Consider the following 16,029-nt stretch of genomic DNA (forward strand, 5'->3'; position numbering starts at 1 on the left):
TGCTTCCAGAGCAGGCTGATTTGCATTCCTACCCCATTCCCCTTAGCTCTGCCGGCCTGGGTCCACGACCAGCTCCTGGACACCCCACGCCAGAACCAAGTCTGAGAGCCTTCCTCCCATCCTGACCTGCCCCTGGCCAAGAGCCAGATCCCACCTGGCCCCCCCCATAGCCTCACTGGGAGCCCAAGGCTCTGTCCTCCCTTCTCCGGGACACCGGCACCCCTCCACACTCAGTTAGGGGCTTCCCACACGTGTTGTCGGGGGTCTCCCAAGACAGAGGCACCTTCTAGGTAAGGAGGATGTCTCCAGGGCTACCCCTGCCTCCCCACGCGCCAAGGGCAGGGGAGGGGCCCAGCTCAGGGAAGATCTAGGAACACGGTGCCACACACCCCCCCCAGCCTTAAGCCCCCTGGAGACCAGGACCCTGGGCCCCTGGGCTCTAAGATGACATGCTTTTGGTGAGGGACTGGGTAACAAGTTTGCAGTGGAGACCACCTTGGTGGCAATGAGACTGAGGACTGGGGGACGCAGGTGAGAGGCCAAAGGCAGGCACCACACTCAGGAACCCAGAAGCCACTCCCAGGGGCGAGAACCTGACACTCGCACCAGCTCCCAGGCCCCTGCTGCCACCCCACGTCCATGCAGCAAAAGCCCCAATCCCGTCCTCCCGGTTTGCTGTGACGAGCACCAAAGGGCAGCCAGCCCCCAGGCCACAGCGCCTAGCCCAGACGTGTAGCCCCGGCTCCCACCCCGAGACCAGAAGCACGCTGGGACCAGAAATGAATTATTCACATCGCAGTAAACTTCTTTGAAGGTCTCTGAGAGTTTCGACAGGAACGTCGTGTGCAAAACCGAAAGGACCCCCGGGACCCCTCCTGGAGCGGGCCGCGGGCACCAGCGCCCGGGGCCGGTCCTTCACAGTAGAGGGCGCAGCGGCAGGCCCCTCCCGGCACCGTCAGGCCGAGTCCCGGTCCATGCTGCAGCCCAGAGCCTCGATGTCATTGCTGATGTCCGAAATCATGCGGTCCCACTCGTCCCCTTCCGAGGGCGCGGACTGGTCGTCGGAGCTGCCCGCGGCCCTGTTTCCGGTGCCCGTGGAGGCTGAACTCAGGGCCCGCCGGTACCTGCCAAAGCTGTCGGTGATGATGCCTCGGCCGTCCTTCACCCCGATGGTCTCGAGGAAGTTCTCGAAGTGCTGGCTGTCCTTCTCTGGGATGAAGGGCCGCAGACCTGTGGACACAGAGTGGGGCTGACGCTGGGCCTCCCATGGGGAGAACGAGTCTGCCCACCCGGCCTGCCCGCATCCAGCCCAGTTCGACGGGCACCACGGGCCCACCAGGTTCCAGCACTGCAACAGGTGTCTGACCCCATGTCCTCCCTCAAGGCTGGCGGAAGTCCACTCACAGGCCTGGATGCAGAACAGAAGGGGCCAGCTGACCTCTAGGGGCACCACCCACTTCTACAAGAATAAGCCAGAAAGGAACAGAGCTGGGGCTGGGGCCTGGGACCCCAGCCCTGGCTGCACTATCCCTGGTGGGGAGGCCACAGGGTCAGGAGGAGCTCAGACCGGACGCAGGCCAGGCCTCCTGCCCTACCTCCCAATGAGGGGCGAGCCCTTGGATGGCTGCTAAGGAGGGTATGACCCACCCCCTTGGATGGTGGGGGCAGGGCTCAGGAGCCTCCACCAGCCCCCATCAGCCGGTGGAGTCTCTAGGCTCAGCATGTGGGAGACACGGCCACCCAGTCACCAGGAGGGTGCGAGCAGGTGCAGCCTGGCCACCCTGCCCACCCAGCTCTCAGGGCCAGCATCCCAACGGCCAGTGCTTCTACCCAGAAACAGGGTCCACTTCTCTGCCCAGCAAATTGCTGGTCACCCACCGAAAGCCCCTCGAGAGCCACGCCCCCCTCCAGGAGCCCCATTCCATCCCCTGCTCCAGAAGCGAGGCTCTGGGCTTCCCCGCAGTCCGGCTCCCAACGGCAGCTCCCATCTGTCACTGGGAAGAGCTCTGGGCAGCGGATCCCCGGCGGAACCCCCCATGCCGCGGGCACCCCTGACACCTCGCGGGGCTCACCGAGCAGCAGGAACTTGCGGCTGTCCCCGTACAGCTGCCGCAGGTTGATGCAGAACTCGTGCACGGACGCCCCGTCGCGGTAGTCATGCAGCAGCGCCGCGAACTGCTGGATCTCCTGGGAGGACAGCTTGGTGCGCAGCTGCCCACGGCGGACAGGGGTGCGGCGGTGAGCGGCGCCCACAGTGCCCCCTGCCAGCCCACGCAGCGGCCCCCACTTGACCCGGGGCACCCCGGGGAGCGCGCCCGCAAGGAGCCCAGGGACACGTACAGAACCATGTGCGGGTCAGCAACGGTGGGCGGCGGGGGGGCGGGCAGCGGTTGACCCCCCACCCCTCCCCCGCGTGCCCGTGCCCGCCCCGCCCCGTCTCCGAGCCCGGCGGCGCGCACCGTCAGCATGTAGTCCTGCAGCAGCTCGGCGGCCGTGGCGCTCAGCTCGCTCTCGCTGGCCGTCTTGGCGTGCGGCGCCGTCTGCATGCAGAAGGACAAGGGCGACACGCCACCTGCGTGCGCGCACTCGGGGAAGGAGCTGCAAGGACAGAAGCGGTGGGCACGGGGCTCCCGCGCTCACCCTGAGGCCCAGGATCCCCGCCCCCCGCAGAGCTGCACTTCCGGCCCGGGGAGCCCGCGTGCGCGTGGGGGGCCGGCGGGGGCCGGCGGGGGGGCCAGGGACTCACAAAGCGCTGGCGTCCGTGTCGTACGGCTCCTTCACGTCCACCTTGGTGGAGGAGTCGTCTGCGCAGGGGGCGGGACACAGGCTTCGGGTTACCCGCGGGCGGAGGGGCCCCGAGTCCCCGGGCCCCACACTCCACTAGACGTGGGCCCTGGCGGGGGGCCTGCAGGCCTTCTTGGGCAGAGCCGCCTGTCCGCCGCGGCAGCCTCAGGCAGTCCCCCACCGGCTCCCCCTGCGGGCGTTCTCGACGGGCACCACCTGTCGCAGGTGTGGGCCCAAGCGCAACGCTCCAAATGGAGGACTGAAGGGCACTCCCCGAGGGCCAAGGATAAGACAAGGGCCACTTAGAGCTGCCGCTTGGTGTCCCGGGGCCCGGGTCACTTTGTCCCTTCTGCTCACTTCAGACGAGGAGTGGGATCCCAGAGGTCGGACAGCGTGCCCCACCGCTCGGGGTCGGCCGAGGGCAGAAGGTCGGAGGCAGGGCTGACCCCCAGCCTGGAGCCGGTGGGCTCCGCTCAGGCAGGGAGGCGGGACCCCGGCATGCTGAGCCCCTCCCACCCGCGAAGAGCCCGGGACACAGTCGCTACTCAGGAAACACTGGTCAGGGGACCTTAGGTCCACGTGACACAGTCTGTGGGAGGCACAGACACCATTCTGCACCGCTGCTGAGCTCGCGGAATTGGGGTGACCGGGAGCATGGGGCGCTCCTGGCGTGTGGAACACGGGGCTAAGGGCTCCGCAGATTCAGAGGAGGGGGCGGCTGCCACGTGCCCGCGCCCGGCAGCCTCGGTCCCAGAAAAAGCCCTTACCCAGTAGCTGTGAGGTCTGCGGGTTCCTCCCCCCCACACACACACCCCTCCCCCTGCCCCTGTTCTCAGGCAGGTGAAGGGACTTGAGCTGAGAAGGCGTCCCCGCCAGGGATGTGGTACAAGAAGGCACCAGGCTCGCCAGGGACATCAGCAGCACGGTGTGGGAACAAGGCACTGGCGCAAAGCCACAGGGATGGGACAGCATCACTGTGCACCCACACTCACGTACCACTGTGCAGGGATAGGTGGTGGGTGGGTGTCGAGGCCCCGTCGAAGATGGCTCTGTCCAGAAAGTCGATGGTGGACTCTGTGTACACGATCTGGAAGACCTGTCCCAGCAGGGAGCACAGCTCCTCTGCAGCGACCTGCCGTGGAGACAAAGCTGGGCCTTCCTGGGCAGCTTGCTGGCCCCCTGGCTCCTCAGATGCCCAACCAGCACCCGCCGCCCAGCGGGCCACGAGGGGACCAGCCCACAGCTGGGAGGCTCTCTGGACCCAAGGGGACCAGGTGTGTCCACCACCAGCCCTCCTGTCCCCCCAACCTGCCCACCAACATGCTGCCTCCGCTGCGGCCCCAGGCTCGGGGACGGCACTCCCAGCCGGGAACACGGCTCACACACGTGCTGTTAAGGCAGGGTCCCCTCTGATACTGGGCAGTTACCAGAGGGGCCTGCAGTGAGGACAGGGTGGGGAGGCAGCCCCATGAGGAAGAACTGCCCGCTAGAGGGAGGGCAGAGCCAAGGACGCGCAGTGATCAAAGGGTCCCCGAGGCAGGAGGTCCCCCCTACAGTCTTTTAGACAAACTACACACAAGGAAGGGCCTGGGTCAGGAAGTGGGAGAGACCAGGTCAGTGTGGGAGGGGCCTGGGCTGTGGGGCGGGCCTGTGGTGGGCGGGGCCTGGGTCAGCAGTGGGAGGGGCTTGGGGTGCGGATATAGGAAGAGCCCAGACAGGTTGTGGGCAGGACCTGAGCCTGAGTCCCAAGTCCCGCCCTCTACTCACCTTGCTCTCTGCTGCGAGGATCACCAGGCAGCAGGCCTCCACCGGCCCCACTCCGCTCTCTGACAGCGAGACTGCGGTGAGGCCTCTGGAACTTTCCGCACACAGACTCTGGCTGGGGGAGATGCCAGGGTCCTGGGCTGAGAAGTCAACAGCACAGCAGGTTAGGGCAGCTGTGGGAGCTCCACAGCCCGGGGCGGGCAGTGCCCACCTGGCTCAGGCGTGCCCCCTCGCCCCCTCCGCTAAGCTGCCCCCGCCCTCACGCTCCCTGGAGGCTGCCCTGGCTGTGCTCCCTGAGAACCACCGCTCTGCAGGACCCGCCGGCATCCGCCACGGACGGTGAGCAGATCCCAGGCTAGGACATGAAACGCCCAGTAGCCAGCTGCTTTCGGTTGACACACGAGACAGGATCCCCAGGGTTCCACTCGCAGGAACCATGGGCACGAGCACAAGCCTGACAGATGGGGACCCCAAGGGGTCTGGGCCCCAGGGTGTGAGGGGGCACAGTCCAGGACAGGATGTGGACCGGGCGAGCCCCGGCCCACGTTTCTAAGGCTCCACGCTTCCTCGGACAAGGGCAACCTCAGGCCTGCCCGCAGCAGGGAGGGAGGCTTCTGTCCTGGGAAGCGCAGGCACATCAGCTCAGCAGACCAGGAGCGGACCAGAGGGCGGGGAGCGGACCCGGGAGCAGACCAGACCGCGGAGCGGACTGGGGAGCAGACCGGGGAGCAGGGGCGGGAGTGAGGCCTCCCATGCCGCGCTGGCTACCTCCAGATGCACCCCTGAGGCTCAGACGTGGCTGGGAGCCAGCAACCAGGCAGAAGCCACCCTCGGGACAGGTGTGCCTGCAGAGCCTGGGCCGGGCACCCTGTGAGCCCCACGAACGCCATCAGACCCAAGGACTGCATTGCCCCCCGCAGCCACGGGCCCCGGCACTGAGCACGTGAAATGCGGCAAGTCCCCACGGTGCCGTGTGCGGTGTCTCAGGGGCAGCACAAAGAAGATGGGGGACATCTTGTTAATGACAGTCACGTTGGTACGCGCGGACACAAGGGCTAAATATATTCGTAACACTCATTTCGCTTGCTTCCTTCTCCTTCTCCTTCTCCACGGCTACTACAACGCTTTAGGTAGCTCCGGGGCTGTTCTCAGGTCAGGACAGCCCCACACAGCGAGGATGGGCTGTGTCTGATAAGCTCCCATCTGGGCCTTGACCGCAGTCCCCCAGCTGTCCCCACAGCCGTGGCCTCAGACTCCTACACCCACGGAGACACCCTCCTCAAGATGTCTGCGCTGTCCGCTCCACCCTGCCCTGCCTGGACAGCAGGTCACCCGCCACACAGAGCCCCTGCAGCCAGCCCCAGCCCCGTACAGCCTCCCCACCCCGCACTGCCCTGGGCACCGGTCAAGCCTGGACCCGCAGAGGCACGCACGTGGGGCTGCGCGTGGTGGGCACTTAATAAACATCAGGGTCACGGCCAGTGAGCTGTGTGCCACCACGTGCGTGACCTCACACGCGGCACGCTGGGGCCACGGGGCCACACAGACTCAGGGTCGCAGGACCTCGCTTTCCCAGCCACCCACGAAAATGAGGAAGACGCCCAGGACACAGGGATTCCTTCTCTCCCTTTAACCCCGAAGCCCTCAGAGCTCTGGGTCCCCGTTTTCGTCTCATTTCGCAAAGGATCTCCTATGGAGCTCATTCTCTCCCTCCAAAAAATTTGCTACCCCTTTCTTAGCAATTCCCTCCAAAGATGAATGCGGATATGCGTCCCACCACACAACAAACCTGCGGGGGGCCCAGCCCTCCACCCACCGGCTTCCATGCCTGCAGGTGCTAGTCAGAGGTCAGTCTTCCCATGGTTTTCTGTCCCTCAGGATGCCTCAGACCTCAGGCCTCCTGTGGGACCGTCCACTTCCCAGGCTGGCTGGCCCCACCACTGCCCCACTGGGGCCCCCGCCGGTCACTCAAGCTCTGTGCTCTGGTAACTCCATCTGCGAAGTGGGAGAGTGCGGCCCTCCTGCCCGCTGAGCTGGACGTCACACCAGGTAATCCACGTCCGGCCTTCCTGCCAGTGAGCCCTTTCCATACATTCTGTATGTTAAAACACTTCGTGTTGTTCAAACTTATGTAATGTCCGTGGTCCAACAGCAGATGTTCGCCAAAGGGCAATGAGGGGGAAGTAGAGCACGGAGGGGTGTGTGGGCCCGCGGCAAGCCCACTGGATTTGTGCCGTGGAAGCCCCCCAAGCTCAAGGGGTCACGTGAGGAGGCTCACCAGGGCCCGGCTCTTAGGGAATCTCTCAGATCCGCCATGGTCTGACAGACAATTTCCCCTCTGCACCACCTGAGCCCCCCGTGGCCCCTGTCACGGGTGCTTTGGCAATGGACGGCTTCAGGACCCCAAAGGGCCCGAGAACACCCAAAGGAGCCCGGGACAGTACCAGTCTCAGAAGCGCCAGCCTCAGAAGCCTCAGAAGCCCAGAGGGATGTGACATCTCTCCCCATGGCTCAGTGATTTGGTACCAGGCAGAGGCCGTGGCACTGGGGGTGGGAAGGGGCCGGCCCACCCGGAGAGCCCAGGAGGCAGGGTGGCAGGGAGGACCAGGGGCAGAGGCCTGGGGGCCAGCGCCTTGTTCAAGATTCCTCCTGACTCTCTTACAAGGACATGCTCAGCACATCTCTTGGACCTGGCGCTCCGCGATGGCCCGGTCTCCTCTCTGAACCCGGCTTTGGGACGCCTGTAGCCCAAGGCAGGGCCCGCACACTGGCAGCACCGAGCGAAGGCCCACTCTTGGGTGGCGGCCGGCCCAGTGCGGAGAAACTGTGTCCATAGCTCCCCTGAATTCCCAGGCTCACCCCCGAGGATGCCCGCCCCGGCCCCAGCCCCTACCTGTCTTCAGGACCACCAGGTGTGAGGCGTCATCCCGCACGTAGGACACGGCGGCGATGTCGTGGATGGGGACCCTGAGGATGGTGTCCTCCCCATCCCGCCAGGCCAGCTTGACGTTGTAGGCAGACAGGCTGATGACAGCGTCGTGCTCCTGGGTCAGGTGTCCGGGGAGCTGGTGGGCTCTCTGCTGGGGACCGCAGCGCGTCAGCCACAGGCCGGCCGCAGCCCCCGGGCTCCCTGCCCCATGCGCAGCCCCGTACCCCACTGCGGCTGCACTAGGCCCACCCCGGGCGCTCTGCGGCCTCCACGGCTGCCCTCACCCAGACCGGTGGGGTGTGCTCTACGCTCTGGACAACGTGAATTCTGAAAACAGCCCAAAAGCACAAGGAGCAAAGTGCAGAGAAGAAAGCTCACATTCAGACAGGTTTGGTCTTGACGGCCCGAGAGCCAAGCACACCCATGACACAACGGGACGGGGTCGTCCCTGTCATCCCTCCCAGCCAGGAAGGCCCAGCGTCAGAGGACCAAGCGCTGGGGTCAGAGTGTGAGGGCAGAGGTCAGAGTTAGGAGGGGCCACAGGCCAGGGGTCAGAGGTCAGGGTCAGAAGGATGGGGTTACCTTTGCATTGTCTATGAAATGCAGGATTTCGGTCCTACTGGAGGGATTCAGGTATCCCGGTATAGACGTCAACTGACCTAAGTACTGCAACAAAGTGAGGAGAGACGCTGCCATGAGGAAGGGAAGATCGGCCCGGACCATCGTGGACACACAGAGGACGCAGCCTGGCCTCCGCCTTCCACCACCAGACCTTCTGGCCTGGCTTGGGGGTGGGGGGCCTCCACTGGGAAGCGTGCTCTGAATTCTTGGAAAAGTGTCCCCGCTCAGGAGACACTGCCACACTTCCCGCTGTCCAGCACCATGAGGACGGTTATCCCTAACGGGGCCCCTTCCTCAAGGAGAATGAGCTCTGCCAGGGACGGAAATCCCCAGCTCCAGCCTAAAGGGGGGAAAGGGGGAACAGAATGAGAAGCATGCGTGGCCGTCACGGTCCAGGGGCGCAGGCTCCCGGGAGGACTGAGACAGACTGACCACAGGACGGGGGAGCGCACCCTCCCCACACGTCATCCTCCAGCCAGGTAAGCACACGGCCTCACGCGGAAGGCCCGTCCGCCGCCACCCCTCTCACCCTGTACATCACGTCCAGCTGACGGCAAGACACACTCATGGGCAAGATGCCGTCTGAACACACAGGGCAAGCGCCAGAACCAGACGCAGACACGGCAGGGCTGTTCTCAGGGGCCACCGGACCCAAAGTTCAAAGCAGTGGCATTGGGGTGCCTGGGTGGCTCAGTTGGTGAAGCATCTGTCTTTGGCTCAGGTCATGAATTCGGGGTCCTGGGATCGAGTCCTGCGTCAGGCACACTCCCTGCTCAGTGGGGACTCGGCTTCTCAACCTCTCCCTCTGCCTCCCGCTCCCCCGGCTTGTGCTCTTGCTCTCTCTCTCAAATAAGTAGATAAAATCTTTAAAAAAATAAAATTTATAAATAAAGCAGTGGGATTAATGTGCTAAGGGTTCTAACAGAAAAAGTGGACATCGTGCTTCGTGCGTAATGTAAGCAGAGAGCTCGAAACGCTAACCATGGACCGATGGGAAATGCCAACAATCCACCATAACAGAAACAGACTGATGGTTCCATTGATGGACACATCTGCAGGCCGGACACAGCCAAGGGACGGGTCAATGGGCGTGCAGACGTGTCAAGGTATGTCAACAGAAACTTCCCAAAATGGAAAGCAAAGAGGGAAAAGTATGAAGAAGATGGAACAGGATGTCCAAGAACGGTCACTAAGTTCCAAAAGTGGGGCCAGGCGTGTGGTGGATGACCAGAAGCACTCATGACAAACGGGCTCCAGACCACAGATCCGGGGACTCCGAGAGCACCAAGCAGGACACACACACAGAGAAAAGGGAATAAAAACAGAAGCAGCCCAATGCCTGCACATCAGAATCCAGCTGTAAACCACCACAGAGAGAACCCTGCAGTAAGCCCCAGGACAAAAGCACCTTACCCGCAGAACAAGGGTAACAAAGGTCAGACTGGGGCACCTGGGGGGCTCAGTCCGGTGAGCAGCCAGCTCTGGGTTTGGGCTCAGGTCATGAGCTCAGGGTCATATGATCCAGCCCCGCATCAGGGGCTCCAGACCCTCTGTGGCGCCTGCTTAAGATTCTTTCCCTCTCCCTCTGCTCCCCCACCCCCCAACTTATACGAGCTCACTCTCTCACTCTCTGTAAGTAAATAATTAAATCTTTTTTTTTTTTAATAAATAAATTAAAAAAAAAAAAAATAAAGTGACTCAGTCGTTAAGCCTCTGCCTTCGGCTCAGGTCATGATCTCAGGGTCCTGGGATCGAGTCCCGCATCGGGCTCTCTGCCCGGCGGGGAGCCTGCTTCCCATCCCCCTCTGCCTGCCTCTGCCTACTTGTGATCTCCGTCTGTCAAGTAAATAAATAAGAATACTTTTAAAAAAAAGAATGATATTGGACTTTTCTTCAGAAACTACGAAGTGAGAGAGGAATGAAACCCTGAAGCTTTGGTGGAAACCCGTCCCCCTGCAATCTGTGCCCAGGGACCCAGTCCTTCAAGCAACGGAGAAATAAAACCTTTCTCCAACAAACACAATTTGAGGGATTTTAATACTGATTGATTGATCTGAGAGAGAGTACGAGTGTGTGCACACACTCTTGATCTCAGGGTTGTGAGTTCAAGCCCCATGTTGGGCACAGAGCTTACTAAAAATGTTTTTTAATTTTAACTTTTTTATTTAAAAAAATTTGGGGGGGGGTGTGCCTGGGTGGCTCAGTGGGTTGGGCCTCTGCCTTCAGCTCAGGTTATGATCCCGGGGTCCTGGGATGGAGACCCGCATCGGGCTCTCTGCTCAGCGGGGAGTCTGCTTCCTCCTCTCTCTGCCTGCCTCTCTGCGTACTTGTGATCTCTGTCAAATAAATAAAATCTTAAAAAAAAAATTTTTTTTTTTAAGTTTTATGTAAGTAATCTCTACACCCCACTGCGGCTCAAACTCATGACCCTGAGATCAAGAATTGTGCATCCGAACAACCGAGGCAGCCAGGAGCCCCTAAAATTGTTCTTTAAATTCAAGACCCAAGTACATGTTGCCCAAGAAAAGCCACTTTAAAGAGCGACCTTACATGATGAAAGTGGTCCTCCGAGAAGACGTGACAATGCTTCCCACGTACACACCTGACCACAGAGCATCAACACACACAAGGCGAAGACAGAGCTTCAAGGAGAGAGAAATGAATCCACAACGGGGACTGGGGACTTCAGACGCCCCCTCTGTTGGAAATGCACCGACCCAGCAGGCAGAACGTCAGCGAGCACACAGGGGAGCCCGACGCCCTCGGCCAGCAGGATGTAACCAACACCTACAGACTACTTCATCCCGTAGCGCAGAACACACGCTCCTTCAGCTCACGTGACCATTCATCGTGAAACAGCTCGTTCTGGGCCATAAAACACATCGTAACAAATTTCAAAGCCTGGAAACCGTACACAGTATGTTCCCAAATCACAGTGCAATTTTTTGAAAGACACATCTGTAGGGGCGCCTGGGTGGCTCAGAAGGTGAAGCCTCTGCCTGGGGCTCAGGTCATGACCCCAGGGTCCTGGGATAGAGTCCCGCTTCGGGCTCCCTGCTCAGCCGGGAGCCTGCTTCTTCCTCTCCCTCTACTGTTCCTCCTGCTTGTGCTCTCTCACTCTCTCTGCCAAACAAATAAATAAAATCTTTAGGGATGTAAAATCTTTAGGGGTGCCTGGGTGGCTCAGTCAGTTGGGTGTCTGCCTTCTGCTTGGGTCATGATCTCAGGGTCCTGGGATCGAAGCCCATGCTTCGATCTCAATGGGGAACCTGAATAAATGAATAAAATCTTTAATCCATTATCAGAAAGTTGCTTTCATGAGTATAAAATCAGCAAAACAAAAAACAAAAGCAACCAAGGAAGAAAGACACAACTACCAAAACTCACATAAAAAGAAAGATAATTTGAGTAGGTGCATGATCTATTAAAGGAAATGAATTAATAATTAATAACCTTCTAAAACAGCACCAGGCCCACACAGGTTCACAGGTGAATTTGACCACACACTAAAGGAGGAAACGATACCAATTCTCTATAATCTCTTCCAGAAAATAGAAACAGAGAAAACATCAACCCCAATATCTAAGTCAAAGGTACTACAAGAAAAGAAAAATCACAGATTAATATTTCTCATAAACATAAATGTGAAAATCCTCAACAAAATACTAGCAAATCGAATCCAACGAGGTATAAAGATATAAATTATATAAGTTAACAAATATACACAACGACCTGGTTGCGTTTACCCCAGGGAGGCAAGGCCGATTCAAAATTCAGAAACAAGTTAATGTAATCCATCACGCACCAACACTCTAAAGAAGAAAAATCGTATGATCACATCAACAGATGCAGAAAAGCATTTGACAACATCCAATGCCCGTTCATGACAAAACTCTCATCAAACGAGGAACAGAAAGAAACTTCCTCAAACTGATACAGAATGTGTACAAAAACCTACAGCCAGCATCCTAATTAACAGTGAGACGCTTAAAGATTGCTTCAGATCAGGAGAAATCAAAGCATATCCCCTCTCACCACTGCTGTCCAGCACTCCGGGAAGTCCCAGCTAATGCAATGAGACAAGAAAAAGAATGAAAAGGTACGGATTGGGAGGGAAGAAACCCAACCATTGTGCTCGAAGATCCTTTCTCCGACTGAGGAACCAAACAGGTTCCTCTGGGGATTACTGAGTGCAAGGAAGGTGGACACAGGCCCGACTCGGTGCACCAGGGCTGTGCCAGGCCACCGCCTGCTCACACGAGGAGGAACGGGCTGCAGTGCACCCAGAACACAGCAGCAGGCACAAGTCAAGAGGCTGAAACTTCAAGAAAGCTTTCCTCAGCAACTGTCCGTGTGTGCCGGGCAGCTCTGTCGGGAGACACACACTCATTCTGGAAAGTTCTATATTTCATCCTCTCTCAGTTGGGGGCTGAGGAAAGGGAATAAAGCTAAGCTGTGCATTGGCTTCCCCACTGTCTCTAGGGCTGGGAATCTCCCCCTGAGAGAGCGGTTTAAGAGTAAATAAGCGGCACATGTAACCGCTGGCTCATACTTAGCTTCTCACCAATAAACATTCCAGAACGTTCCCACCGAGCTGCAGCTGGCCAGTGCCTTTCTATCCGCTTATGTGCACGTGTACACCAAATGCAGATGCCTGTTCACACCGATCCGTATTAAGTTTCATCTATTCTCACAGTTGCAGATTCCAGACTTGCTACAAAGTTATGATGACCGAACAATGTGGTGCTGGCGTAAGGACAGACACACAGACTGATGGGGTGGAACACAGTCCAGAAAGAGACCCTCACATACGTGGTCAGCTGATGTCTGACAAGGCAGCCAAGACCCTTGATAGGGAAACGACAGTCTTTTCAAAAACGGTGCTGGGAAAACGAGAGGTCCACACAGGGAAGAAAGAAGATGGTCCCTTACCTCACACTGTCTACAAAATATAATTCAAACGGATGAAACGTCTAAATGTAACACCCAAAGCTCTGAGTCTCAGAAGAAAACTGAGAAATAGCTTCATGACATTGGATTTGGCAACAATTTCTTGGTTACAACACCAAGAGCACAGGCAATAAAACAAAAGAGACAAACTGGACCTCGACGAAATTAAAAATGTTTGTGCATCAAAGACCATAAGCAACAATAAAAAAATGAAAAAATTAAAAAAAAAAAAAAAAGACCATAAGCAACAAAGTGGGGTGACGACTGCCTACAGGAGCTGGTGTTTGCAGCCACATCTGACGCGCAGTTGGTATCCGGAACACACAGAGAACTCCTACATCCCAACAACCCAAAACTAACCAAGCTGATTAAAAGCAGGCAAAGGGCTCCCAGCAAACATTTTTCTGAGGACACAGACGGCCAACAAGCACACGAAAAGATGCCAGCATCACTAGTCCCTACGGAAATGCAAATCAAAGCCACAGCGAGAGGCCGCTTCGCACACCTACCGCCACGGCTCCCAGCGGGACCTACAGTAACCTGCTGGCCAGGACGCGGCACGGCGGGGCCTGGGACACGCCGGCAGTGGCATGAAACGGCACAGTGGCCCAGAAAACGGTGTGAGTTCCCCAAACACTGAGAACCAGAGTCTCTGCAGGACCCAGCGACCCCACTCCCAGGGATACACCTGAAAGAACGGAAAGCAGGACCTCTGAGAGCTCGCCGCTGTCGCGGCAGTGACACCCTAACAACGAGAACGTGGAAGCAAGCCAACGACCCTCGACCGACGGTGGCAACACTGGCTGTGGCCCGTCCGCGCCGTGGGACGTGGCTCAGCCTCTGAAGGGGAAGGGCTCCGCAGTGTGCCGCAGCGGGGAGGGGGCTCGTGGCATCGCACTCCGTGAAATCCGCCTGCAGTTTCGTACTCCTGCGCAAGAGCTCCGCGGATGCCCGGACGCACGCTAGAGCAGAGGCTAGCGGGGCTGCGGAGGGCCGGTTCTGGTGCTGGGAGAGCTCTAGGTTTACAAGAGGAAAAGTTACGGACAGAGGTGGACGGTGGCGATGGCCGCCAACAGCACGAATGTACTTACTGCTCCAAACTGTGCACTTAAAGATAGTTAAGGTGGGAAACTTGGTCACATGTATTGTCACACGATAAAACAAAGCAGCAAGGAAGCAAAGGGTGCCCGGGCGGCTCAGCCGGCTAAGCGTCTGACTCTCAATCTTAGCTCAGGTCTTGATCTCGGGGTCATGAGTTCAAGCCCCGCGCTGGGCTGCACGCTGGGCAGGGAGCCCGCTGAACACCACCAAGAGCAACGAAGCCAAAGCAGAGACTGGACAGACGCTTGGGTCCCACGTGCAGGGCAGCAAGTTCACAACAGTCAGAAATGATGGAAACGTCGCCACACTCTGACGGGTGGACGTATCGATGAAATGGGGGTATATACACAGAGTTGTGCTCAGCGCTAAAAAGAAAGTTCCGACACCTGCTACAACACAGCTGCCAGAGGGGGACGCGACACGGAGCGGGAAGAGCCAGTCACACAGGGACACACTGCGTGACTCCACGTGCACGCGGTCCCCAGCACGGTCCAATCCACACAGGAGAGAGCGGGAGTGGGGGGCGCCGGGGACAGGACAGGGAGCTGGAGTTTCATGGGACAGAGCTTCCGTTCGGGGATCTGAGAACGTTTCGGTCGTGGGCAGTGGCGGCCCCACAGCACTGGCGGCGTGCTTCATGCCAGTGAACCGCACACTTAAACCTGGTTAAAAAGGGCTAAAATGAAAACTTCGTCATGCATACATGTATTTTTTAAAGATTTTATGTATTCATTTGGCAGAGTGACAGCACACAAGCAGGGGAGCAGCAGAGAGGGAGGGGCAGGCTCCCCGCTGAGCAGGGGCCCAATACGGGACTCGATCCCCAGAGCCTGGGATCATGACCTGAGCCGAAGGCGGATGCTGAACTGAATGCACCTCCCAGGCCCCCTGCCGTGTATATTTTACCATATTAGAAAATCATCTTACTGGTTTTACTCAATAATTTCGTTTGCTAACAACTTTCTGAATCCTAAGCAGCGCAATCCTGTCCGTGAACAGTCACTCCGGCTCCAGGGCTTTGCTGACCCGCGGGGCCCTGGTGCACACGCACAGGACTGCCCCTGCCCCCGCCGCTGGCCTCGGGAGATGATGCCACTGTCTTCTCCCTGTCCCTTAGCCCTGCCGGCTGCAAACCCAGCCAGCACATCTCCGGAGACGCCGACTTTCTCCGTGGGAAGGGGAGCCGCCGCTCATCCGAGATGAGCTACGGCGACAGAACTCTTGGTAAGACACTTCCACTGCAGCTGTCACCCTTGTTACCGCTCCAGATGCGACCAGGCGCGCCTCCCGGACTGGGCTTACCACACGCGTCCCATCGTCCCGCAAGGTCCCCGATGCACGCCCTGCGCCCCAACAGAGTCAGCGGCGGCCCACAGCCGCCACGGGGCACAGCAAGTCAAGGGCACAGCTCCAGAGGCCAGAACGTGATGACGCACGCGAGACCCCGAGGGGACGCAGGGCTAGCAGTCGCATCTGTCAATGGCCCTGGCACCAGTGAGGTGGAAGATGAGACAGCCAGACCGCCTGGGGCACCACGCCTGCCGCCCGACAGGGACCACAGCCGGCGCAGACGCGTGCCGGCCAGCTCACGCTCCAGCTCCAAGCACAGAAGGTGCTTCCAAAAATCACTGCTGACAGGATACCATGGACATCCCCGAGGTGGCCTTCCGGCAATGCGCACCCACGGCTGGACTCCGTCGGCAAGAACCCCGCAGCAGAGCGGGGCCTGATGGAAGGAAGGGCAGGACTCCCACGTGGGGACAGGGACTCCAGGGAGGGTGCACGAGTTCTCAACACGCCAGGCTCGCACAAGTGGCCCGCCCCCACGTGCTGGAAGACAGATGATGCCATACACACATGCACAGACACACACACACATG

General features: G+C 59.0%; 1 protein-coding gene across 3 annotated transcripts in view; it reads right to left on the reverse strand.

Moving 5' to 3' along the window:
- Nucleotides 1–780: 780 nt before the first annotated feature.
- LOC111157086 (CCM2 scaffolding protein) overlaps nt 781–16,029 on the reverse strand; it is a 44,964-nt gene continuing 29,715 nt past the window's right edge. For 2 of the 3 annotated variants that reach the window (XM_022518312.1, XM_022518311.1), the window contains exons 3-10: nt 8,060–8,143; nt 7,442–7,628; nt 4,552–4,688; nt 3,781–3,916; nt 2,747–2,804; nt 2,460–2,598; nt 2,073–2,211; nt 781–1,230 (exon numbers count right to left, since the gene is read on the reverse strand). In XM_022518312.1, coding sequence (XP_022374020.1) covers nt 956–1,230; nt 2,073–2,211; nt 2,460–2,598; nt 2,747–2,804; nt 3,781–3,916; nt 4,552–4,688; nt 7,442–7,628; nt 8,060–8,143 — 1,155 coding nt within the window. In that variant the 3' untranslated portion in view covers nt 781–955. The remainder of the gene's footprint in view (nt 1,231–2,072; nt 2,212–2,459; nt 2,599–2,746; nt 2,805–3,780; nt 3,917–4,551; nt 4,689–7,441; nt 7,629–8,059; nt 8,144–16,029) is intronic. The other variant, XM_022518313.1, reaches the window with a different exon arrangement.

Source organism: Enhydra lutris, unplaced genomic scaffold (genome assembly GCF_002288905.1).
Source record: "Enhydra lutris kenyoni isolate GAN:26980312 unplaced genomic scaffold, ASM228890v2 scaffoldscaffold51, whole genome shotgun sequence".
In the NCBI taxonomy this organism is placed as follows: Eukaryota; Metazoa; Chordata; class Mammalia; order Carnivora; family Mustelidae; genus Enhydra; species Enhydra lutris.